General features: G+C 34.9%; 2 protein-coding genes across 4 annotated transcripts; one reads left to right on the top strand and one right to left on the bottom strand.

Annotated features, from left to right (window-relative positions):
* Positions 1–2,894: 2,894 nt before the first annotated feature.
* Positions 2,895–16,611, bottom strand: LOC121873857 (protein SGT1 homolog). Of its 3 annotated transcripts, XM_042377661.1 has the most exons (11): positions 16,504–16,611; positions 13,144–13,195; positions 9,935–10,025; positions 9,636–9,773; positions 9,149–9,262; positions 7,864–8,015; positions 6,969–7,076; positions 5,584–5,674; positions 4,933–5,129; positions 4,475–4,593; positions 2,895–3,205 (listed from the first exon to the last, which is right to left on the bottom strand). In XM_042377661.1, the coding sequence occupies exons 1-10, from the start codon at positions 16,521–16,523 to the stop codon at positions 4,486–4,488; spliced, it is 1,071 nt and encodes a 356-aa protein (XP_042233595.1). In that variant the 5' UTR covers positions 16,524–16,611; the 3' UTR covers positions 2,895–3,205; positions 4,475–4,485. The 3 variants fall into 3 exon arrangements, with proteins under 3 accessions (XP_042233595.1, XP_042233594.1, XP_042233596.1); XM_042377660.1 differs by lacking the exon at positions 2,895–3,205 and having other exon boundaries at positions 3,787–4,593; XM_042377662.1 differs by lacking the exons at positions 2,895–3,205; positions 13,144–13,195 and having other exon boundaries at positions 3,787–4,593; positions 16,504–16,547.
* A 566-nt stretch (positions 16,612–17,177) lies between these two features.
* On the top strand, positions 17,178–18,573 carry LOC121873856 (N-terminal Xaa-Pro-Lys N-methyltransferase 1-like). The gene has a single exon (XM_042377659.1). It carries the CDS (start codon positions 17,428–17,430, stop codon positions 18,199–18,201), a length of 774 nt encoding a protein of 257 aa, XP_042233593.1. The 5' UTR covers positions 17,178–17,427; the 3' UTR covers positions 18,202–18,573.
* Positions 18,574–26,856: the final 8,283 nt, after the last annotated feature.

Genomic DNA, 26,856 nt, shown 5'->3' with positions numbered 1-26,856 from the left:
CGTAGTTACATTTATTTATTACTGTATTAGTATTTACGTTATTATTACTGTATGTATATTAAAAACATTTTGCACAATTATTATAAATAGATTCTTTTATGTGGCAACCTGGGCATGGCAAGGTGCAAAAACTGAAAGAGAGCAAAGGCAGATCCAGGAATATAAAAAAGGGGGGGTCCAAGAAGTTGTGAAAGGGGAACATGGCGAGCCCATCCAGCTGACCAATATCTTGGGCATTTTGAGGTCCTTTTGAAGCCATGTGCACTTGATATTAACACATATTCTGAGGATTATTGAAATTACTTTTTACTACAAAAAAAATACCCGAGTGCATAACTACATTAAAGAAAAAGTATTGGAATTTTCTGATGAAAAGGGGAGTCCGGACCCCCAGAAAACAAACGAATAATTGAAAAAAAAATTAGGAAATTGTTGAATATAAAAATATTCTGAACGTGGTTAATTTGGATTTTTCGGTAATTCAAGTGATCCAGAACACCTTTTTTGTTGAATTAATGAGGGCTTGGTGTAATTCAAATGATAAATTTTTACTGATGCAGAAATCACTTACATAGCTCAATCGTTTGATTCTTTGGTAAAACTTACATGTAACATAAATTGGAATCATGCTTGAAAACTTCTATGCAAGGAAAGCTGATTACCTTCCAATAATGATCCATTTCTGTCATCCCTCAATACCAATACAGCATTCGACCAAATGTGCAAATAGTGATTTCAACATTTGAAACTATCTGTCCTTAGCAAAACTTCAATAATGCATTAAAGAAAACTAGATTGAACCTTATCTGCTATGCCATCTATGGTGATAAAAAATACCGAGATAGGTATCATAAGTTGCTCTGCTAATTTACTGCAAAACCTTTCACAACAGACATCAGTAAGTATCCTTAACCAGTGGTTGATTCTAATCTACTGAGCAAGTTATGCCATCTTTAAGAAGCTTTAAGCAACTGCCGACACATGTAAACCTTAACCAATACTTCAGAATGATTAAAAGGTTGGTGACGATGACCTTCCACTCTTAAAAGTTTTTCAGGCTGTCTTTACCAATCTTCCTGGAGTTTGTATCTCTCCAGGAACCCAGCCCAGGCCCTCCTAATATCTGTTTTACCCTTTAATAATTTCTACCATTATCCACCTCATCCCTAATCATAAGGTCAAAGGAACTAATTTTTCTTCTATTAATTTCCAGAATTTTTGTCACTGCTCACTAATAACTGTATAACTTTGTTCATTAAAAATTATGAATAGATATAATGATGGAGATAGCACACAGCTTTATGTAAATGAAGAGGTTACAATGGGATAAAATTTGCCACAATACTGTTTTTGAAAACATGTACTGTATGTGTGTATAGAAGATATCTGTAATGTCTCTATTGGCCTAAAAATCAAAGTCATCCCAACTGAATAAAATGAGAAGTTATAATGAGAGATAACTCCCCAGGAGGTTCAAACTTGGCATTACACCTGATTTATAAGTAACAGATACAGGTTGTACCTCTCTAGTCCGGCATCCTGTGGTCCGGAAACTCCCGTGGTCCGGAACGATTTTAGTTTGTCCAATAGGTAGATAGGCAGTTTTTTTTTCTTTTTTTTTTTTACTTATCTGAATTATTATTATTATTACAGGAGTATTAAATTTTTGCCCCTCAGGCCCCAATGTGGGTCAGTGACCTATGCCCGGGTGGGCTAATCCCCTTAAAAAAAAAAAAGCTGCGGGAAATTAAGGTTTGTTTACATCCGGCAGTTCGGCTGCTCTCTCTCTCTCTGCTTGTCTATACAGAGTACAACATTTAACCCTTCAATATATATGAGCAGTAAATAAGTGTTGCTTTCATATTCTTATGTAGAGCAATGACGATATATTTCCACATGTGCGCACTTACATATGAGCAGTCTCACTTTTTTTTTTACCATTAATGGTTAGCTACTTATATTGTTCCATTTATTAACATTAAATAACATTACAGGTACTTCAAGCAACCATATTCATTTTTTACATTAATTTTACTACAGCTAAACTCAGGGTCTTATTTTCTTCAGTTTTATATGTAGAACCAATCAGTCACTGGTTTCATAAGCTTTAACATAAACAATGCCGGCAGCCGTCTCGTCTCCTCTAATATTCCACGTATTATTAATAAATTGTATTGTTAATTTTGCACACACGTACATTGATTCAGTAAAAACAAATTCAGAAACATTAATTAAAATATATATGAACAGTAAATAAGTGTTGCTTTCATATTCTTATGTAAAGTAATGGCGATATGTTTTCACGTGTGCGCATGCGCACTTACATATGCGATCTCTCTTTTTCTTTACCATTATCGTTAGCTAGTTCTATTGTTCCATTTATTAACATTAAATAACATTAATTAAAACAACCATATTAATTTTACTATAGCTACAACCAAGGTCTTATTTTCTTCAGTTTTATATGTAGAACCAGTCCGTCACTGGTTTTGTAATCAACGAAAAAAATGCTGTGTCGTTTCCTCGTGTGTTTTAATATTCTACGTATTATTAATGAATTCTATTGCTCATTTTGCACACATAAACATTAATTCAATAAAAAAGACATTCAGTAATAAACAACAATGAATCTTTTGTACATAAGAGAAATGACGCTGTTTACACGATTATGCACGTCGTCTGCACGTTGGCGGGCCGTTCAAACCCGTCGAAATTCAAGTTTCCGCCGTCAAAATTTTTATTTATTTATTTTTTTGTGTGTTCCAATAAAATACGTTAAGAATTAAAAACTCGCGAAATTTGAGAAGCTACTATACGACATTTAACCCTTCAATATGTCTTCAAAGAGACCATGATGCAGAGAAAGTGGTGCTAGTGCTTCCAGGCATAAGCACAAGTCACTATCTATCCAGGAAAAGGGTGAATTTCCATGGTCCGGTACCGGTCAGGTCCCGAGGTTGCCGGACTAGAGAGGTACAACCTGTATACTGTACAGTATTTTACCTCTCTTCTTTACACACTGAGATTCCAATAACATTATCATGTAACTATGAATCCCTGATATAACTGCTTAATATAGGTTGACAATCACTTATCCGAAATCCTTGGGGCCAGATGTGTTTCGGATTTCAGAATGGGTATTTATTTATTTTTTTTCTCCAGGGATCAGCCCACCCAGGCACAGGTCACACACCCACATCAGGGCCTGGGGGGCAAAAATATTATTATTATAATAATAATAATAATAATAATAATAATAATAATAATAATAATAATAATAATGATAATGATAATAATAATAATAATAATAATAATAATTCATAGGTCTAGATCGTGTTTCTCACTTTTGATCTTTTTTTCATTCATGTATTTCTTTATTTTTATTATTATTATTTATTTTTTTATTATTTTTATTGTTATTATTGTTATCATCATTATTTTATTTTTGTGTATTTTTTACTATAAATTTTATTTACTATGAATGATTATTATTATTATTACGGACTACATTTACGCCCCTAGGCTCCAATGTGGGTCAGTGACCTGTGCCCGGGTGGGCTAATCCCCGTAAGAAAAAAAATACTACTAATAATAATAATAATAATTTTGCTCCACTAAAAAACTTTCGGTTTTCGGAATTTCGGATAAGGGATTGTCAACCTGTACTGTCAATTTTATAGGTGATATACAGTGGGCAGAGCTCTCTGGCAACACCATATTTATGAGTTATAAAAATCTGGAAAGGGATGACACACTTCAAGATTTGACAAAAAAAAAACTCTGGTGTTGTATTATGAAACACTCGTTTATTAATATTAATCATATATTATTTATTTTTCTTATTTTTATTGGAATTCTGAATGCATATAAGTACTGAAAATACAATACTGTACATGACAGGATATTCAAAATGGATTTTCAGTCACAGCACAAATTTTTTTAGCACTCAAGAAATACAGTATTAACTTATATTGTGATCATGTTACGAAGTTTTACTGTCTCAAGCACTGTTAGTTTCAGAAAAAGCTTTCAGTATTTACTGTAAGTCTAAAGAGGCCAAATGCTTTCATACAAAGAGTTTTTTCTCCAAAATCTCAACCCCCAGTTTAATATCATATTCCTTATTCAAAGTCAAAACAGTGATGTGAATATCTCAATAAACTCCTTCAACTGTCACTCATTACATTTTGAATGATGCCAATAATAACATAGTCTCTAAATCGATCTTGGAACTCGCCTTATGTAGTGCAACATAACAAGTAAACCATACACAAATTCATCATGTTGAACAGAGTATGCATTAACATGTTACTGAGAATTTTGTATGTAAGATTTTGAAGAAATCTTTGCACAGGACACCTTCCAACCAAATTTGTAAACATATCTAATTTAAATAACTTAGTAAATAATTCTAACGAGCAATATTTCATGCTACACTGGGTTCCTCAGAGTAACAAATTTTTTTCTTAGTTACCTATCTATCCTTTACTCATCCCACTTCTTGTACTCCATACCATCTGGGGGTTTCACGTCCACCTTCTGACCAGCTACTTCTTTCCAATTCGTGCTTAGGACTGTGCCACCTGATTCCATCTGAAAATGAGTACAAAATTTCAATTAGAATGTTTGGACTGGTCATTTTCCACACCAACATGAAAGATTGGAGCAGAGTAAAATTCAGAGGAAGAATGTAGGAGGCAGAGAGGAATATCCCCTTTTCTCTTTGTTAATAAAGAAAGTGAAATTATCAGCTAGATTAAGAGGAGGTATACTGAACCAACTCCAAGTAGATTTTTCTCCGTGAAAATTACTGATATATAATTATAATTTCAGTACACAAGGTATTTTTTACATCTGAGGGCTCTTACACCCAGCCATTAAAATTACTAACACCCTATAATGAAATACCTGAATACCATGCCAATAACTTACGAAAGACTTATTCATGGCTCGCCGGGTCTCATCTGAGCCTTGGCCATAGATCTTCTGGAAGAGCTGATTTAATGCAGCATCTCCCTCCAACTTTTCATCTTCCTCCTCTTTCTTTACTTCGGCTTCTAACTTGCTCCAATCATGTTTTTTGGATGATGATGTTGGGTATGATGGGGTCTGACACTCTATGGATGTTCCTAAGGTAAGACAGAATAATAAATGACAGTTAAATTTCTTTTTATTGAAATCTTAATTCAATGAGAATCCTTTGAGCACCCAACCTAAGAGTTGAAGCCTGGTGTATACAGAGATGTTAACACTGCCAGGTTAACATGACTCATCACCAGACCCTTTTCATAGGTAGGGTGCCAGTGTAGGAAGGGAAGGAGAAATATTAAAGAAAGAATGCTAATTTTGGTATTTTTCTATAAAATAGAACAATTCTGCACTCAACTGTCAATGAACCAAAGTTTCTTCTATTTCCCTCTCCAGAAAATTTTTAATCACTGTCTACAGTGGCCATCATCAATGGAAGTTAGCTGCAAAGACGGTGGCCAACATCAATAGATGTTTCATGTTCCATTTTATTGGCATATGGGGGCAGGTATGGGGATCCTTAACTGCTCTTTAAGGGTTGGAGGATATACATACCTGTGGGGTTTGTCTTGATAGTTGGAGCAGAACCGTCCCCCTCAAGTGACGCCCATCTGATACCATCTACCTTCTTCAGTTTTACCTCTATCTGAAATCATAATATGAACACATGTCATAAAAAATATATGTTCACACACTGCAAACATTTGTTCACTCACTATTCAACCATTTATTCACACACTACACTGTACCCTTGTTCATTCGGATTTTTACTTAATTCATTTTTTTTCTTCAAAATTAAGTTAACAATTTTTACTTAATTCAAGAATTTTTTCAAAAATTAAGTAAACAATTTGAATTAAGAATGAATCTGAAATTAGCAAGCAGTTCTGAAAAGTAAATTAATATTACTGTATAAACTGAAGTTACAAAATTTCGATGAAAGCCGAGGAAACGGCTAAAAGGATAGAACACCTGAAGTCAACATACCGAGGGAGACGGCCACAACATGATCAGCTTTCCATACTACTCAACCTCACCTCCTCTACACAGATCGCTAAGTTATCTTTTATTCATATGATCTTGTTAGGCAGCTTAGGTAAATAGTGTTATAGGAATAAAGAGGTAATTTTCACTTTAATATTTACATACTCTACTACTTCCCATCCTTAATTTCTTCGCACGAGTATGGGAGCATGAAGTAACCACAAAATTCAGGACAATGCAAAAATAGTTTGGTCCCCTACATTTTGCATAAAATTTAATCATGGAACTCGAACTGTACTAAAGTATATACTGTACAGTATTTACATTTTGAGTAATTTTAAGACGATTCAATACATATTTCAATCCTGGATGAAGATATCCTCCCCCAGTTGTGTCACCTCTAGTAAAGCATAATAAATGAAAGAATGTAAAAAGAAAAAACAATACCTGTACTATATTCTAAGTCTACAAGGTCACCACAGACTTGATTATCACTAAGAAAGAGGTAACTCGCCAAGCTACCATCTCCAACTTCACTGATGAAGTTATGTCAACAGCAAGAATGTTACACGATATATCTTCCCAGGTAGTCTATGACTTAGCAACAGAGAATAATGAATTGGCTTTTCATCTTACTGGTTAAGATTCTGGTACTGCATGGAAGAGACCATCTCATAAATTCTCTCTCACTCACTCCCCACACCAACGATCTATCAAACGTGGTTAAAAATACAGCATGAATCTCATACCTGCTCGGGGTGAAACACTTCTCACAAAATGTAAAATATCTACTATGCAATGATGAATCAACTGCAAACACTGAAGTCTTCTGTCACAAATACAATACAAAAATGATTATTCTTTTGCACCTGGCACTGTATTCAAACAAGATAGATTTTTTTAAATTTGATTAATTAATGGGCAGAATTAATTCCAAACAATTCACTCAGACTTACTTTGGAAGGCACAACTCTGATTGAAGATTCTGATGGGTTAATTGGATGACATATATCCAACTCAAGGCTATATTCTGAGCCAGAAGGCAAAGGTGCAGTCACACTAACCTATAATGAAAACAACAATTAAGACAAATTCAAAGAGTTTTGTTCATGAATACTACTCTGGTTCCAACTAAATGGTACACAAAAAAGATTACAGGACAAATGGGGCCCATAAGATCCCATTCTACTGGTTGAGATGTTAGGACAGGTGGACATTACACCAAATTACTGTGCCATGTCTCCCACCATAAAACTAGAACAGAACACTGAAGATTTCTTTGAAAAAGTGAAAAGAGGACACACACATGTACTCTTTTATGATGATGCAATATGTGTTAAAACAGATTAAAGCCATCTCTAACTCTAATGAAACTGCACTAGTGATACATTTTCATTTCAATGTCTATAAATTCTTAAGATATGCAAATTTGACATCTGTGACTTTCAAGAGTCCAACATTGATTTGTCTCTATATCAGTGAAATGTTTTGTATAGTTAACCTCTGCAATCTTGAAAAATTTAGCAATCCAGTTCACTGTGTGATCAATCTTCAGAGATAAGATGGAGACCCAAGATCAGTTTGTTTTCAAGTTATTGAATAAATCATAATTTGGAGACAGCCCAACAGACATAAATGCATATGTCTGTAGGGATTCATAAATTTCAAGATTCCTTTCTCAGTTTAATGGTGGATACAATAAATATGAATAATTTTCACAAAAACTATTGATTGTGGAAAAGTGAACTATCCTGCAGAACATTTTGGAATGTTCTGCACATTAAGAAATGTTTTACACAGTTTACTACAGTAGCCTACTAAGAACAGCAATGTTTTCATAGCATTACTTACTGTCTTCTCAGTGAAATCTACTTTAACATCATCTTTCTTCAAGTTTTTAATAAGTATAGTGATGATGACATGTGATTCTGTCTGGTACCAGTCATGTTTTATCTTTGGTACTGGCATGATATTAGCTGTATCAGGGTTTTCCATGTTGCTTCCTGAAAGAGAAACTTTGATTTTGTACACTGCATAATATTTGTGTTAACATCTTATTCGCTATCTAACATGAACTAAATTGCTTGCACTTATAAATATGCAAGAGGGAAAATTATCCCCTGAGTATGCCTTTTATGGAAAATTAGGGCTTCTACCTTTAATAGAACACCTTAGATAACAATATACAGTACAGACTGTACACCAAGAGCAGTGAAAAAGACAGAACACCACCACATTTCCAAATTTCAAGAAGGATAAGGTCTGAGTGGTGCTGTATTAGTAAAACATATCAGATTTGTTTCATCTAACAATGCATTACAAATGGCAACTCCACTATAGCAACGTTGGAGAAAGTCCATGAATCAGCCACATGACATACAGATGCCATCAAGCTAATCAACGCTTGCAGAAGATGGGATGCACATTGCTCTCAGCACTTCATAACTTTTACGAAGCTTATGGGTATATAAAATTAAAACTTTTCCTTCAACATAACCCCAAACAAACATTCATCCTGTTCATTAAAGGAGAAGCTGCTGATCCTTAAGTTTGCAGTGGAAAATTCCAAGAGAGCTGTTGCTAGGAAGTTTGACATCGATGAAAGCAACATACAAAGATGGAAATAACAAGTTGAAGTACATATTTTTATATTTAAACACACTGTCAACTTTCCAAAGAATTCACAGCATATCCTCAGGTAGACTAATCATTCACCAAAAACTCATGACTACAGTATTTATTTTCTGTGACATCATCGCTAGTGACTGTACCTCCTCACTCACTGGAGCTGTTGCCACATTTTCTCCTTTCGTTATATAGATGTGTACTTTTTGACAATCTACTACAATGTATTATAATATGTGCATATGTACACAAATAGTCAATATCATATACATGTGTATCTTGTGTTATGAACAATTCTGAATGTGAATTTGATTTTGATCCCCTCCAACTTTGAGGTGCAACTTAGAATCAAAGGCCAATTTTTTGCATGAATTCTGTCCAAAACTCACCATCCAGCTTAAAAAGGGGGGAGACTTAATTCATCAAAATACACCAGCACGGTATTACAGTCAACTTGAGCAGTAGCAGGAGAGGGCTTGTTAGAGAGAAAAGAAAATATGATTTGTCTTACCAGAAGGTTCCTCAGCAGCCATTGAAGGGGTATCACTAATTCTTAATTTCTTAATACGTTCTTCACACCAAACCGTCCACTGCCCAAACTGGTCAAACTTCCCCAAGTCAGATCCTAAAATGTTCATAAAACAAAACTAAGAAAAACATAACACCAGTCCATCTTTTCTCCATTTACGAACTTTTTCACCAATGCCTATCAAAATACAGTTTAATGAATTTCATGTTCATAAAGTAGTAAAGCTTTTCCTATAACATAATCTTAATGTAAAATTTTAAGATACTATGTCATTACCAAAAAATTAATTAACAAAATTAAAAAAAAAAAAAATCAAGCAATAAAAACCATTAAACTCAAGACATTTGATGATTATAAGTTATGCAAGTTTTGGTAAGAACAAAGGATGACAATGACTGTAAACAAAACTCATAATGATCATCTACTACTGTACAGTAGTTGAAATAAAACTAATGATACCAAAACCTACCTCCTTTGGACTTGCCCTTGTTAAATGTTTCTAAAGATTCAGGATACTGCCCTAAGTTGAAGAGAGCTTTGCCATGCACCAAGTGAGCTTCAGCTCCTGCTCCAAGTGACAATGCCCTAGCTGCGTCACTGCACGCCTCTGGTTAAACAAACACCATTAGTTAGTAGTTTTTACTTTCATAACTGAATTTCAACAGCTATTGTAAAAGCACCATATGAGTAAATGTCTCATGTATACAGTATGAAAGCAGCATATGGATAAAAAAAATTTATTACAGTACAGTATAGTATAATAGGTACCTTTAAACTTCTCAAGCTTCAGCAGGTTCTGGGCCCTTAGAAGAAACAGTTCAGGATTGTCTGGATTTCCCTTAATTTCGGTTGTAATTAGCTGAAGTTGGAATGGAGAGAGAGCCATTTACATGTACTACTGTACAATGTACAGATTTTTTTATAACTCCTATGAGACCAAAACACTACTCCACCATAAGTCGAACCTATAATTCTTATTAGACAAAAACACTACTCCATCATAAGTCATACTCCAACATACATCAAACCTATAATTCCTATTAGACCAAAACATTACTCCATCATAAATCAAACCTATCTTAAATATATGATCCCTTTACTCTCCTTGCAATCTTTCTCATCCAGACTAGCTTCAATGAATGTCATCTGCAGATTATTGTACAGTATAATGCCATTTGCAAAGCACACTCTTGTATTACCTCCACTAGTCAACCATAAAGTACTTTATCTTGAATAAAAATGTCAAGGGACTGGAAAAGCTAAGCATTTTTAATCTGGTATCACCCACTCCACATGTAACACAAACTTCTTACACATTCCTTAACCCCTTGTGTGCAGGGTCCCTTTTGTACTGAATAAAATCGTCTAGCATTGGTGAAGAGGTTCACTTCATTATTTATAGTCATCTAACATTTTACAACCACATTAATTCTAAGAACGCTACCATTTTTACCCACTCACTCAACCCATATAACTTTCTGAACTGATATTGTGAAGTTAGCCTCTTCACAATTAAACACTGTACAGTTGTCTGTACAGGTATCCCTCATTTAATGATCGTTTACTTATTGATATTTTGGTTTAGTGATTTAAAAAAATTTAACACCCTTTCTTATTTAACAATAGTCAATTTTCGGTTTCACGATCTTCAACTTTCTGGGAAAAATTCGGGAGGGAGGTCGGAAAAACTAGGGATTCTGTGTTCCAAGTCGACATCATTACAATACTGTAATGTGGCTTAGAAATAAAAATACTATACTGTATACAGTACTATAAACTGCATTATAAAATTATAAAATAAGAAAAGTGAAAAGCATTGACGTGTATGTGTTGAAGTGAACATACAATATGTATTGAGGAAGTGAACTGTAACTGTGGCCAGTAGTACTCTCCCTCCCCCCTATGTGACATCACGGCATACAGGCAGCAGCCACACATATCTCTTGAGTCAGCTTGGTGACTGCCTGGCTGAACTGTGTTGCATGTGTGCTGTACCAGTAAATGTGAGGAATAAATAAAAATAACTATAAATAAAATAAAATAAAAAATCTGCATTGCTATTTGGCAATCATTTCACAGGAAATGGGAGAGAGAACAGCTAAGTGATCCACCACGCCGCTCCTTCCTCCCTTTCACGGTCCCCCTTCCCAGGTCTGTGGGCTACCTGCCGGCCACATAAGAACTGTTTACTCCCTTTATGTTTTCAACCTTATGATAATTAATTTTTTTTAAATTTGTTTGTACATTCCACATGAACGATTTTGTGTACATGTAACAGAGCAAAAGGAAATGAAGAAAATTACATATATCTACCTGAAAATAGGAGTTGAACAATAACATAACTCACAGTTCAGTATCACCCACTCTGAGTGCTACTGGGTGGCGAGTCCATGACTGGGCTACACAATTACGTACCAGCTCCATGGATATTATTCCTCGTTTTCCCTCATTTAGGATATTATTTTTCTTGTTTTCCCTCGTTTAGTGATCCTTTCACTGAACAATTGGTTTTTAAGGAATGCATCCCGATCGCTAAATGAGGAATACCTTTATTATAGTAAGACCCCTCTAAGTCGCAGTTCTGTAAGATGGAAAACCCCACAAGTCAGACAAGCTCTGACTTAGAGTGGTTGTGTGGGGCTGCAGTTGGGAGAGCAGTCAGTTCCCACATGTTTGTTGTTGAAACCTTGCTCCAACACACATGTATTATTGGCCTCTAAGGCAAGACAAAATAACACCACTGAGGACCACTGGGAGAAAATAAATGGTGCTCAGTACTCTACCAATTGAAGAGAAATTAAAAATATGAGACATTATCAATCCTGGGGTCTCCATAAACATTATCTGTCAAGAGTTTGGGCTGAACTGGAGTACTTTTTATAAAATCAGCCAGATTTAAGTACAGTACATACTAGATAGAAGTTTAACTAATACCTGTATATGATGAAATTTAATAAAAAGTGTAATTAAATATATGTGTGAATATACTGTAGGTATTGTAAGTGTAAGAAGCCCCCCTCCCCCCATCATCCTCCACCTCAAGATTCATCTGCTACAATAAAAGTAAATGCAGTGTAAATACAGTGTATCTCCGTTAGCCGGAATCCCTCAAACCCGGAACTCTCCAATAACCGGAATTTAAATTTTCTAAAAAATTGTACCCAAAGCTGTAATTTTCCGGAAAATTACGGCTTTGTGAATGATTTTCCGAAGAGCACATTTTCCGGAAAATTCAGAGAAAATTTTCGCGATACCCGGAAAATTCCGGGGATGCGGGAGTTTTTTTCCGGGTTTGAGAGATGAAAGTTAGGCGCATTTTCTGGAAATTACAAGAAAAAATTTCCATTACCCTGAAAATTCCGGGGATGGAGGATATTTTTCCGGGTTCAAGATGATGTAATGAGCTTTTACTGGAACTTCCGAGAACATTTTTCCGTTACCCGGAAAATTCCAGGGATGAGGGATCTTTTATCCGGTTTTGAGAGAGTCGTCTCATTACCCGGAAATCTCTCATTCCCGCAAGTGCTTTGCACCAATTGTTCTGGCTAACGGGGATATCACTGTATATACCGTTAACCATAATTTTGTTTTTGGAAGGGATTTTTCAGCAAAATGCTTGAAAGCACCTGGGCGAAGGTTACGCATAAGTCGGAATTCTAGATGAGTCAAAGAGCCTCAATCCTCATATAGTCCGACTTCGAGAGATCTTACTACAGTATATATATCCTGTGAAAATGATCTGGCCTGAAAACAAAATGTTTTTTATAATGTAATGCTCTTGTTTGAAATGTAACTAGCCATAGTATGATCATGATTACCAAATGAATAAAATTAGCTCATCCATTACAGCAAATGAATGAATACAGAATGAATCCAAGATTACACTTAATGCAATTCCATTACTTATTACAAAAATTTTATGTTTTAATCTGCAAAGCAAAATTTAAACAAGGTGGAAACAGGTAGTGTTACTGTACCTCCACAGCCTGGAGATATTGGCCTTCACCATTCAACCTGCTCACTTCACCTCTGTCAGAAAAATATGAACTAAGTATAAATTTATTTAAAATTTGGACTTTGGGTCACAATCAGGAGTAGTTACATCTTTGAAAATAAAAAAGAGCAAAGTGTGACTTATGATGAGAGCAGTGTCTATTACTGTACTTATTGCTGTGAGACTTAGCACATGCCCAAGTGCTAACAGGCAACCTAACTTGACCATTAAGTTTAAGGCCCATAAATATTGGGGCCCAGTTCAAATGGTAAAGTCAATTGGAAGGCATAGAAACACTGATTACAATATCAATAGAAGTCATATTTTGCTGATGATTTTTTAAAGGGATAGAAAAATTTCATATATTGTAGCAACTACATTTACGGTACTCTCTTCCTAATGTTGTGTGGAGTGTACCAAAGGGCAGAAAAAATAAATAAATAAAAAGAGAGGAAATGGGAGGGTAAATGGATCAAACAGGTACAAGTGCAAAACCCAACTGGAGAGGGCTGAAATAATGTACAATAAATCCACAATACAGGTACTGGATATATTACATGCCACAGCATGGTTCACCAGAGCAAGGTACTGTACAAGCATATGTGGGATACTGTATTCTATTTTGAAAAAAAAAAAAAAAAAAACTTACCACTGATAAAGTGAAAGGTAGTGGAGAGAGATGTTAGTCACACTGCCTTTCTCAGTAATGAATACTTTCCCTTTAGTACAATACACTATATCCACGCTGCCCCTAATACGCCATTAGGCCTATGGGACCCAGTTCAACTGTTTACAGTCAAATATAAGAAACTCAGTAAGAATAAATAAAAAGTAAGGAAGCTTTTCTACATTTTTGTTTTATCTTACACGTGTGTTCCTCACTGACAAAACTATGAAGTGAATCTGTCTAAATGTCTTTTTATACAATGTTGGTTAACATACACACCAACTCTTTATACTGTATACTGTAACATATATTTTTTTAAAGCATCTTAAATGTGAACACAATGCATGGAGCATATAGCACATCGATGTATAATAGTGTTGGGGATAAAAATATCTAAAAAATAATAGTGCGTAACAAAAAACTTATTCCTTCCCATTTCAGGGTTTTCCATGAGTAAAATGAACATTCGTCCTCTATAGAAAGTTTCCTCGGTTTCCTGGTTAATGTGTGTGCAACTGTCATCTAGTATTTCCAAACTAATTTATGAATAATTCTGTAAATTTTTTAGTTAAACTATAAGGTATTAATAGTTGGCCTTCCGTTACCAACAACAATAATTTCTGAGAACACTACCACCACCAGGAGTTGTTTGATTCTGTTTATTTTTTCCACAAATGTTCTTTTTATTATACAGTACTGTATTAAGTATTTTAAAAGAGGTAACATCTTTTTAATTTTAATATAGTAACTTTTTTTTTTTAGTTTTCTCTATGATCATAAATCACCTGTAGTGGGCAGGGCATGAAGCAAGAGGGAAATTACGGGGTAAAACTTGGTGAAAAACTGATCATATGACACTAAAATTATGTATCTAGGTACTTTGTACATGAAGCCATTAATTATTTACCATAAATACGCCTATGAGAAGTCTGCCAAGTTAGCATGTGTTGTCATCTGCTTTTTGTTTGTTTACAACCGACTTGCTTGGTCCGAGCGTACTCTCACGTCCACAAAAAACATAAAATTACACCATGACACTTCAACAAAATTGCTTTCTTTGGTACCAGATATCAAAATAAATACTTTCTGTTTAATATAGTGGGGGGTCAGGGGGGCTAGGTTAAGTAGGTTTCTTTGGTTGGTTAGGTCAGGTTCTATTAGGTCCTCGTAAATGTCGTCTCTTTTAAAATGCTTTCTATAACGACAACAACATTTGTGGAAAAAATTAATGAAATCGAACAACTGTAGTAGTGCTGTTCTCAGACATTACCCTCAATAACTCTTTTGATTTCATTCATTATCAAAAATAAACTGTAAAATTTTACCAGATGAAATCCATAGAATGCAAAGTGTATTGTGGGCCAAAATGAAAAATATTAAAGTAACAAAGAAAGGTTAATGTTGACAACATATCCGTCACAGCCTAACTTGTTTTGATGGATTTTTTTACTATATTTTTATTGTTGGGTCAGACATGATATCCATTTCTTGGGCAAATGGGTTTTATTTTACTTTCGGACATAGCGCGCCCCAAAGTTATAAACTACCGAAACATTTATATCTCCCTATTCTGAGCATCTTGAACCCATTTTTACCAATCTGAAATGGAAAATAACGACACCATTGAATATAATTGATTTTACGTACTTTTCAGTCTTCGTCTCTGTGAAGAGCTGTTATATGCGTGAAACCAAGTTAATTATGAGTGTGTTTACATGACGCATGTGCAATGTTGACTGACGTCATCCAGTCTTGACCGATGATGTATCGATCTCATCACACGATTTTTTCAGACCAATCACGTTTGATTTTTTCACAGGAAGCAGCCTGGGTATGATTTTAATTTCATTGACCATTCTCACAATGGCCGTGGTGGGGGTTGGTTGTCATATGTTCTCCTACGATTATTTTAAGTTTATTGCCGAGTTTTACGGGAAAGACGATCATTCTATCCAATTGTTATGTATCCTTGGTCCTTCCACTTCGAACTAAGGAATGTAGTTTCAGATATGGCGCAACCCAAAGTTTTAAACTACTGAAACATTTTGGTTAGTTTAAGCTAGGCCTCCCGGGTCCAGGGGTTAGGTTAGATGACTCGTTTTCGTTTTCTCCCACAACCCAAAAATCCTGATTTACCAGGTTCTCCCCATTATTGTTAGGGGGGGGGACAAAATCGAAGATCAGATTCGTTTAAAAAAACACAATGGTACACTGAAAAGACATATTGGTCAACCCATGGGGACTCGTATCCTAAAGTAAAAATTTACCCAAAACAATGATGGATTTCAAAATTCACTTTCTATGAAAACTCATTAACAGGTTATGTCGTCAATAAATACCCAAACAAAATTTTAAAAGCTATCGTACTTCCTGACTTGTGCAGCATTTAACCATTCCTGAAAGCACAAGCACAAAAGCCCATCTTCACCATCAAAACAGCTGTAATTTTACCCTCAAATTTTCGTAAAGGGTAAAAATTCTGATGGTGTGAAATAATGAGGAAGATTTGTATTTATATTGGCTTTCAACCTGAGAAAAACACCAAATAAAGCAAACTTGTGTACAAAGTCATGCTAGACAAACTAAAATAAAAGTCACTTTACCTAAAGATAAATTTACATACATAACATTTGAAGGCCTTCGATAAATTAAAACGATACAAATGGTTTAACTTACTGTAAGGTCATTTGTGACATGGTAGTAGGCCAGTATATAATAAACCCTTCATAAGGCGAGTATTAGACGGATGTGTTCTCCTCTCCTTTCATAGAGAATATTCTGGACACTAACATCTTTAGCAAAAAATAAATAACTACTACCCCTTATTATTTAAACGAGGAGAAAAGCAATGTGTACACGTATGAAAAAAATATACAACGAAATATTTTTTTTAATAGACATTAGCAGAATACCAATGAACATAATATATGTTTTAAAAGTATATTACCCAACAACAGCTGAGTGAGTCCTCCTGAAATACAAAAAGCAATATAAACAAATTAAACTAATAAATACCTCAAATAACCTTAATGTTCATATCTTGAAGATATATTTCTTACCGGTGTATATAATTTAAAATTTTGTATAAAAATAAACGTTTTCTACTGTATACTTATTAATATAAACCAACTAGAATCGGTTATATGAATTTCAAGTTTATGTTGGTTTTAAATATTGTTATTCACTTACCTTTTCTATATTAAAGATATAGTTTTGATATGAAACTGTAAATTTCATATAAAAGTTAAATGCAAACCCTCAAATTATAATTACATAAGCATATTGAAATTCATCACAGTAGTTCAGTTGTTTTCGGAATTCAGTAGTTTCGACTAAGTGTTTGTTTACATCACGGGAGACAACAACACGCGGCACCTCACGGGTGACTCACTTGACGTGGCCTCTGTACTGTGCTTATTATATTAACTACTGTAAATTAAACACTATCCCTAAAGTGTTTAAAATCACTCATTAGTAATACAGTACAGGGAACTAATGTTATTATATAATTAAGCACAACACAATTTGTTAAGCTAACACTGCTTTAGCTACCCCTAGTTTGTACTAAAACCAAGAAATTCGTAAGTGACGCAGGTCATCATGGAAACTGGAGAAGATAGCAGTTGTGTACTGAACCCAGAAACTTTAAGTGGTAAAGACGGGAGAACAGATGAAGATAGCACAGAGGAGACATCAAGCAAAGCTGTTGCTGCTCAAGACCCAGAATTTTACTCACACGCTGCAGCATATTGGGAAAATATACCTGCCACTGTTAATGGTATGCTGGGAGGGTTTGCCCATATTAATGCACCTGATATAAGTGCCTCGGATCTCTTCATACGAAGTATATTTAAGATGAAGAATCCCCCTGGACATGGACGAGCTGTTGACTGCGGTGCAGGTATTGGCAGAATAACTAAACATTTACTGCAGAAACATTTTGGAAAAGTTGACCTTGTTGAGCAGTGTCAAAATTTTATTGACCGAGCAAAGGATAATTTTAAGGGTTCCAAGAAAATTGGCAAATTTTTGTGTTTAGGCCTACAGAACTTTTCACCAGAACCCAACACTTATGATGTAATTTGGTGTCAGTGGGTGTTAGGGCACTTGACTGATGAAGACCTTGAAGACTTTTTCAGGAGAATGGGTTATGGGTTGAAACGCAATGGCATAATTGTGGTGAAAGAAAATGTCACTTCATCAGGGACTGTGGAGCTCGATGAGGTAGATTCATCCGTCACCCGGCCCGAGAATCTCCTGTTGGATATTATTGAACGAGCAGAACTCAGAGTCTTGAAAAATATTAGACAACCAAACTTACCAAAAGGTCTGTATGAGGTGAAAATCATGTGTCTTAAGCCTAAGAAAGCATAGGTTGATAATTCTTTGAAACCAACAATGACAAATAAGAAACTGTATTATACTGTACCAATGATATTATTCTTTGTAATTATGCTGAGTTATGCTGAACTTTGTAAACCAATCTGTCTTGGATTAATTATTGGTATGAATAGTTTAACATCACACTACTGTATAAAACAAGACATTTAATGTAAAAAAAAACATTATACAATTTATAATCTTAAGGGTTGTATACTGTACAAGTATTGTATGTGAAGTGATATGTTGTTGCTCTTTGAATAGAAATCACAATTAGCTTGATTCATTTTTTAATTTTAAATGCATTCATCTGTTATTTAAATTATTAAGTGGGCTTTGTGAATTTGTAATAAAAATATAATTCCACATGCTTTTGTATGTAGTATACCTATCATTTTGTGTCATTTGTGCATTACAGTACTCTATATTTTGTGATATGCTGTTTAGTCAAGTAAAGAAGTATTGTATTGTAATGCTGATGGTAAATGTTTATACAGGACCAGTACTATACAGAATATAATAAGGGTTATACAGATATAGACCAAATTTAGCAGGAATTGATAATTGAATGAAAACTTAGTAAGTTATTTTGAAATCTTATCCCTATTACAATGCAGCCAGATTTTTGTTTTATACTGTACAGCTACTATAGTATGAATTAGATTGTTTAAATACCACACAAGTAACAGAACTCTCAACAATACAGTACAACTGTGTCTGTAGTTAGATGGCATTGATTTGTCCCCTTTTGTGCAATGCTGTAATTTTCCCATCTTTCCATTCTTTTGATACAGTACAATCTGTCTCAAAGGCGTGGTAAATATTATTTCACAAGGTTGGCAAATTTCACTCGTCATTTCTTTCAAGAATATTGGGTGTAATTTGTGTGGGCCAGGTGACTCTGATGTTTCTTGATAATATCTTGCATATGACTATCTTCTAATTACTGTATTTTATAAGAAGTTTTGGATCTATGTGGGGTATGTTCCCTTGTGTAATAGCCAAACCAAAGTATTCTGGAGTGGTTCTTTTTTGTCCAACTGTTAGAGAGGGTGAAATCAAAGGCATTTCGTCTTATTAACTCTCCTCCTTTATTTGATAATCTAATCTTCCCTACAATGTTGCTTCACTCTCTTTTACAGGTTACTTTAACGGGTAATGTTTAGTGGATTTGGCATCCTGTGTACCACAGGCAAGGCAGTGAGCTCGTAACACTCATCTTGCCTGTGGTGCCCACCGTTTCTGTGTGGATGTCGGTCACACTAGAATAACCCGTTATAGTACATCCTTCATCCTTCTTTCCTCACACAGTCAAACTGTGGAATGGTCTGCCTTCTTCTGTTTCCATACTCTTACAATCTGTCTCACTTCAAAAAGCTGATTCTCTGGCATATTTGTGGTGTAGATTAACATACAAAAGTTCCTTTTCTCCCCCCCAGGGCCTCGTTTCTGGTTGAGGGTTCTCATGAACCCCCACCCACCTCTTTTTCATTAGAAAATTCCAATACTTTTCCTTTAATGTTCTATTGTACTCAGGTGTTTTTGTATAGTAAAAAGAGTATTATTTCACTTGTTACCACTTAACGAATCTCGGGAATTTTACAGTTGCAATCGGTAAATTTAACGATTCCAAAACACTTTTCTTTAAAGTCATATCCAGCACAAATTACGTTTAAGCGAGAGTTATATGCAAATCCCATTTCAGAGATAAATCTGTGAGAGGCACAAAAGGCACATGTTCCCTCTTTATTTTGTAGGCTGGTCCATGTCAGAACACATCTTATCTTTTAGTCATATTGAAGTTCATACATTCTAGCACTCCTTTCAGCATTTAATTTTTTAGTCAGTACTTTATAATTACCATAAATATTTACTAAATTTCTTATGCCTATTAACAATTAGTCTATCTCACCCTATCTCAAGCAAAATATATTTAGCTGACACAGGGCACACCCAGACTATAATTTGTACAATTATTGGTAGTACACGATAATATACATAAACACACCAATCTTTCTTGGAGGTTAGTCTATTATGAGAAGTTCATCATTATTAGCCATTCTGTTATTTTTCAATGAAATGTGAGTTTGTGGGCACTGTACAGTAAAATTACTAATAGTGCATGCATGAAAACATAATATCTGTACAGTACAGAACTATTGCTGAAAGGGGCACTTTGACTGTGGTAGTAACACCCTTTGTACTATGAAAACCTGTATTTATTTACACTTGTGCTTACGTCAGCCTTTTCTAGGAGCACAACCCTCGGCAAAAAGAGGGCAAACTGTATGAAAAAAAAAATGCTTGAGAATGAGCACCAGGTCATAGATAAAACAAGTACTGTACCAGTTATGACATACTTATTCATCTCACAATGGAATTTTTCTATGTTCTAGTCACATCACTGTAGGGAAGTCATACCACTAAAATGTAATTCCATGCTTGTAAGATTTATATTCAGAGAAAGACCCAAAGATATCAGATCAATGGCAGATGCACTCTCACAATATGGATTTCATTAAATTATACCGAGGTAAAAGGGACCTCGTCATACTATAATTTATTCTACAAACTTGCAACAGAATGATTGTTTTTGTTCAGCTATGTTCTAGCACTCCCTACCACCCTGTCATAAATACACATACCTTAAGCTTCATGCACAAGAAATGCAAAGGATGAACTAAAGGTTTCCTGATTACGACAAATATATGATTTATTTACATAATTTTTACGTTCAGATTTACTTCAATTTAAATTAAGTTAAAAGGAAAGGCTATTGAGAAATTTAAAGAAAATGAGATTTTCAAGTGTTGGAAATTCAACAAGCACATAACTAACTCAAAATCATCAAAATATTTTTCTCTCATTACTGTATTAGTAAACTTTATGCAGCATTTGTTAATCTCTCAACTATATGCTATTCTCAAGTTAAGCAATGGAACATGAGCATCCAATGTCTCAAGAATTTAAAATAATTCCACGATTAGTGATTTAGAAGAAACAATTACCATAATTTGAATGCATGTTATATTTCCATCTTCCTCAGGTATATAGTTCACGGAAATATTCACTCAGGGTTTTTGTTATGAATTGGCTGTTGGCCAAATAATTCTATACTGTATACCTAATAGCTAGGCTGTTTCAAAATAATTTCTGGAAAATTATTGTCCTGAACTTACTCAATATCTAAACACATTTATTTCCATTTTATCAAAGACCGTCATTGTATTTGCCATAGCTCCATTTATTAACAATTCACAGAACAGTACTGTACTACATCTAAATCATGGATACTGTAATTCTAAGTCTCCTAATATTCTCTTTGGACCTTTTTTCCTCAACATTTTGTGAAAATTCTCCAGGATTCAACCTCAACACTATTGTATTGTCCTAAGGGCTATGCAACTATGGACTAGTGACTTTCTTATAGCTATTTTATCTGTGCTTTTTGACAGATTAGCAGGCCCTGTTATGTCAATAGCCAGTATCAAATTGCTAAAAGACTAGTGGGAGTTTATGGAGGCTACTCATCCTGCTGGGTTATTAAGGAATTTTTTATTTGATCTATCCCAGCACTGTATCTGTAGGCTTTAGCAATTAAGTTACTGACACAATTTTCTTAGGGCAGCTAACTTTTCACCAGCTTATCATTCATCTTGACTTCCACAAGTCCATACTTCTAACAATATATTTTTAAGGGGACCTTTCCCTATACTTTTCTAGCAATAAACTCTTTATCCTCTCGGTTCTCTTAATTTGGATGTTGTTGCAGTTAATTACCTTAACTGCTTACATTTGTGACACATCAAAAATATATACCGTACTGTGTACTGCATCTTCACATACATACAGAAGTACTAACACAGTTGCTCCTTTGTACACACTATATGCTCATCACTATGTCACTTAATAAGGCATTCGAGTGCCTTAACTTTCTTTTTCTTGCACTAGTCTGTTCTCTGTGCTTTCTCTTTGCCAGTCTTGTTTAGACCAAGATCCCATGTCTCCAGATTTCTCTACCCTTTCCATTATAATTATATCAGTCTTTCCAGCATCAAAACTTTGATTTAACGTTCACTCTGAACGTCCTTCACCTACATATTTGATTAAACCAGTAATTATATTAACTATGACACATCCTCCATGGAAGATCCTGTCTGAGGAAATAGCCATAAAAAAAAAAGTCTCCAGGCTGAGCAGAAATTCTAGGCATCTCCACAAATAAAGAAAGTATACTGTACAGTACATGAAAGAACGATTTTAATGTTTATTTTAATGCAAATTAACACAAATAGACAATGTCCCTATACACCCTATTTACAGTCCCCTCCTACACCCTTCTCACAAGTCCATATCATCTCACGCTAGCCTCTCCATCTATTCCACCACTCCATAATTAACACCTTTGCCTTACTAAACACCCCATAAACTTGACTATTTTTTATCACCTTCCATTCTGATAATCCCAAATACAGCCCCCGCTAACTTTTCTCTGTAGCTCGAGTTTAAAGCACTGTTTTATTCCAAATCCACGTCTCACTTTCATAAGTGCAAACAGGAAGTATAATACTGTACTATCTCTTGAGTTCTTACCATACCAAAAAGATTACATTACTTCATTTGATGATACTTTCTAACTCTCCAGTCACCCTCCTCTCATAAATTGTTCCCTCCCAAACCTCTCTCCATCTTATTCTCATTTAACATCACTCCCAAAGCTTAAAATCTTTAAGCTCTTCCCATAATTCCATAATTAATTCTTCTTCAAAAATTTAATCTGTGAGGTAATTTTAATTTGTATGGTTTACCCAAATCCAAATCAAATAACTTGACTAAGAGAACAATCATTCACATACAAGTGTGGCAATTTTCTTCAAAAGGATACATAAGTTTACCAATAACCTTTCATTACAATTTTAACATCATGACCAAATACAGTACACTGTTCAACATTTATTTGGGGAAAGTTTTCTTATCACGAAGATGAAAAAAAAGTGGTTTCTTTAAATAAAATTTATTAATGAACATTTAACAGTGAATTAGCTGCCTATTGTAAATTATGGCACAGGATGACTTCAAGGTCTCAAATGGTGACCAATCCATTTAAAACTGAGTGATCAAATACTATAAGTCTGACCAATTTTCTTATGGTAACATTCTTAGTGGCCTTCAAGTCTTAATTTTAAATGATATAGGAACGCAATAATTTAGGATAAGTAACTGTACAGATCATTTTTCTATAGCAGAAAACAGGTTTCCACTATCTCAAAAAATTTGAAAATTACTGTATAGGATGAAGAATATGAGAACCATAAACTGCATTTACAGAACCCAGTTCTTGTCTGTCTGACCCTATAATTTAAGTACTGTAAGGAAGTTTCAGTTAAGAGCAAGAATATGACAACAAAACAAGTGGATGCAGGACTCTAGTCTTAAGTCAGTCCCTAACCATTATCACTGGAGCTCAACCCTAAGGGACCCTAGTCCTAATTGGCCTAAATCCTTATGGTTAGGTGGGTGAAGGGTGTGTTTTTATCAATATATATATATATATATATACACAGTGAACCCTCACTTTACGCGGTTAATTCAACCCACGGCGGCCCGCGTAAAGTTAGAAACGCGTAAAGTGAACAAAATATATGGGATTAATTGAAAGAGACCGGGCCGACCCCCAAACTCCACTTTTTCAGACACAATACCTACGTTGCAGTAAAAATAACTTCTTAATTTTATGATGGTATGCACACACAATTAATAATTAAGAGAAATATCAATAATATTAGGTTTTTTAACACTTACATTAGTAGAAAAGATGGCTGGGCGGTTGGTTCCTAGGCAGAGGGCAGATTATTGGCCCTCACCTGTATCACTTGTATCAATTGTATCACTATCCACCACAGAGGCTTGCAGGGCCTCTTTGTCAAACCCCTCAAAGTCCATATCATCACTATCATTATCACTATCACTGACTTGGGCCGGCTGTGGCGGGTGAAGAACTCGGTAATGTTTTGATGACTGGGCAACCTTGTGCACACCCTGCTCGCGCCTCTCTCCGCGTAAAAGGGTACACACACTGCGGAAAGTGAGCATTCCGGTTTCGGCAGGGTACCGCGTAAACGTGGAAACGCGGAAAGTGGGACCGCGTAAAGCGGTCCATATAACACGCGGACTTTGAACATATAATCAACGACCTCACCAGCAAGGAATCGAACCCTCGACCTACTGGGTGGGACTAGGGAACGCTTACCGGCTAGCCCACAAGGACACTAAAAGCAGTTCTAGACTGTTATATTTCACACAAAGCCTGTTCATCGAGCTGATGGCGCCGTGAACCTCACTGGGAAACTGCCCGTGCCTCGTATATGTACCTCGCGTTTCATATCAGCTGGATTCGGTAAAATGCTACTGACACCACATACTTAACACGGTACCCTGTGGGTTTTATTGACCGCGTTAAGCGGGGTACTACTGTATATAGTGTTCAGTTCCCCAATAACAAGAAAATCCTAATATAATACCCCAAAAGCATGAAATAGGTTCATAAACTAAAAACACTTACCTAGCTAATGATAAATACCCCTGTATTGTAGTACACAACTGCTGTACTGTAATTTACTACCTAACACATTAAAAACATTAATAAAATACTATCTAGATGAAAAGATGCACCTAAAATCATTAAGAAAAAGCTAAATGAAAGTTTAACACAGCCATAATTTACAAAGATGCTGGCTGCGTCATAATGGCTGCCCTCAAGCATCGCCATAGCAATCCAGCCCAGCTGGGGATGCACCCCCTCCCGCTCTCACACACAAAGAAATATTTATTCCCTTTATGTTTTTACCTTATATTTTTTTACCTTTATTGCTAGCTCTCTATGGCACATGAAATGTTTATTCCCTTTATGTTTTGGCCTTATGATGATTACAGTAATATCTCCGTTAGCCGGAATCCCTCAAACCCGGAATTTAAATTTTCTCTGAAAACCGTTCCCAAAGTCGGAATTTTCGGCAAATTACCCATAAAATTCCAGGGATGGGTTTTTTCCTACTTTGAGAGATGATAATCAGGCGCATTTGCTGGAAATTTAAAGAAATATTTTCCGTTACCCGGAAAATTCCAGACGAGGGATTTTTTCCGGCTTTGAGAGATTCGTTCCAGCTAATGGAGATACAGTACAGTAAACCCTCGAAGATCCGAACCCAGGAAATCCTGATTTCGGAAGAACCGGACAAAAAATTGCGGAGGATTCTTTTTGTATACTTTGTGATACTTACATTAACTAGAACTATTTATATTTATCTCTATCTAGTTACCTGTATTTTCCAAATAGATTCAGTTGCTTTTTGACCTGACCTACAAATCTGGAAAATTGTTGGCCTTAGAACCATTTCCTTATCCACACTTATTTTTGTAACAAACGTTACGTAATTCACACAATTAAATCTAAGTTACTATATCTTAATCGTGCTATTGACAAAAGTCTTTCCAATTCACTGTTATATGGTGATACATGACTTGGGTTTGGTCCACAGGTTTCAAAGTGATGATTTGAGAGTAAACTTAAAATGAAGCTCATAGAAAACCTGGGGAGTGGCCCAACCAGTGGGTAAGAACTGGATTTGATAACACCTAGTTACAGGTTCCTTTCATATTTGTGTAATTTTTCATGAAAACAACAAATCAAACTGGACTCGAAACAAACCAACAAGTAACATTTTCACTGAAGGGTGTTTATGACTTGGTAACAATAAATTTACCTGTAGATTTTAAGTAATTCACATTTAGTATGCTGTACAATGGTTCCTTACTATTCCTATATGGTTCTTGTACGAAAGGAGAGAGAACTTGTTCAAGTCTAAAAAACACTGAAATGGAATAACACAAAGGCATTCTGCACAATGTTTTTATTTGTGAATATGGGTGATTCTGTCTTTATATATGAGCATGACTATTAATGTAAATACTGTATAATTAGAAAAAATAAAGCATGCCTAGTAAGAGTTTTTCAAAAATATAGTACTGTACTCTGTTGGGTTTCAGGACATGGATAGTAAAGTGAATTTCAACAGTAAATGTGTGTTAAGTGACTTGTTGTTATACTGTATATGTCACAACAAGATTATAATTAAGAGATGATCTATTTATAATTACATAACAAGTCACTACAAATATCAGATATTAAGACTTGACTGGAGTACATTTTATTCAAGTCTTTGATGCTGGGATATATATATATATATATATATATATATATATATATATATATATATATATATATATATATATATATATATATATATATATATATATATATATATATATATATATATACACACACAGGTATATGAAACTGTACAACATACGCTAATTACCAATATAATAACTGTGAGACTAATACAAATCTAAATGAAGACCCGTTGTCTATCCTTCTGAATTACACCGGAAGGAGTAAATCTCCATCTGCTGCTTCAGAAGGAGTATGGCATTGTTACAAATCCACACTGATGCATATACATTAATTTTACAAATGAAACATAATAAAAATAGTACTTCTGTTACTTGCTTCACATTTATTGTGTTATGTAATTGTCTTGTAATATATATAACCTGAAGTCAATATTTAAATTATGATGTACAATCAAA

Source organism: Homarus americanus, unplaced genomic scaffold (assembly GCF_018991925.1).
Source record: "Homarus americanus isolate GMGI-L3 unplaced genomic scaffold, GMGI_Hamer_2.0 scaffold25827, whole genome shotgun sequence".
In the NCBI taxonomy this organism is placed as follows: Eukaryota; Metazoa; Arthropoda; class Malacostraca; order Decapoda; family Nephropidae; genus Homarus; species Homarus americanus.
Note: the sequence above shows the minus strand (reverse complement) of the source record. Positions and strands in the feature narration are given on the sequence as shown.

Excerpts from the sequence above, each read along its gene's own strand:
- LOC121873857 (XM_042377661.1), bottom strand. The coding sequence starts at position 16,523 with ATGTCACAAATGACCTTACA. Across the intron at positions 7,077-7,863 it reads TAGATTTCACTGAGAAGACA|GTTAGTGTGACTGCACCTTT; the intron begins GTAAGTAATGCT and ends TTTTCATTATAG. Across the intron at positions 5,675-6,968 it reads TCAGAGTTGTGCCTTCCAAA|ATAGAGGTAAAACTGAAGAA; the intron begins GTAAGTCTGAGT and ends TTATGATTTCAG.
- LOC121873856 (XM_042377659.1), top strand. The coding sequence starts at position 17,428 with ATGGAAACTGGAGAAGATAGCAGTTGTGTACTGAACCCAGAAACTTTA.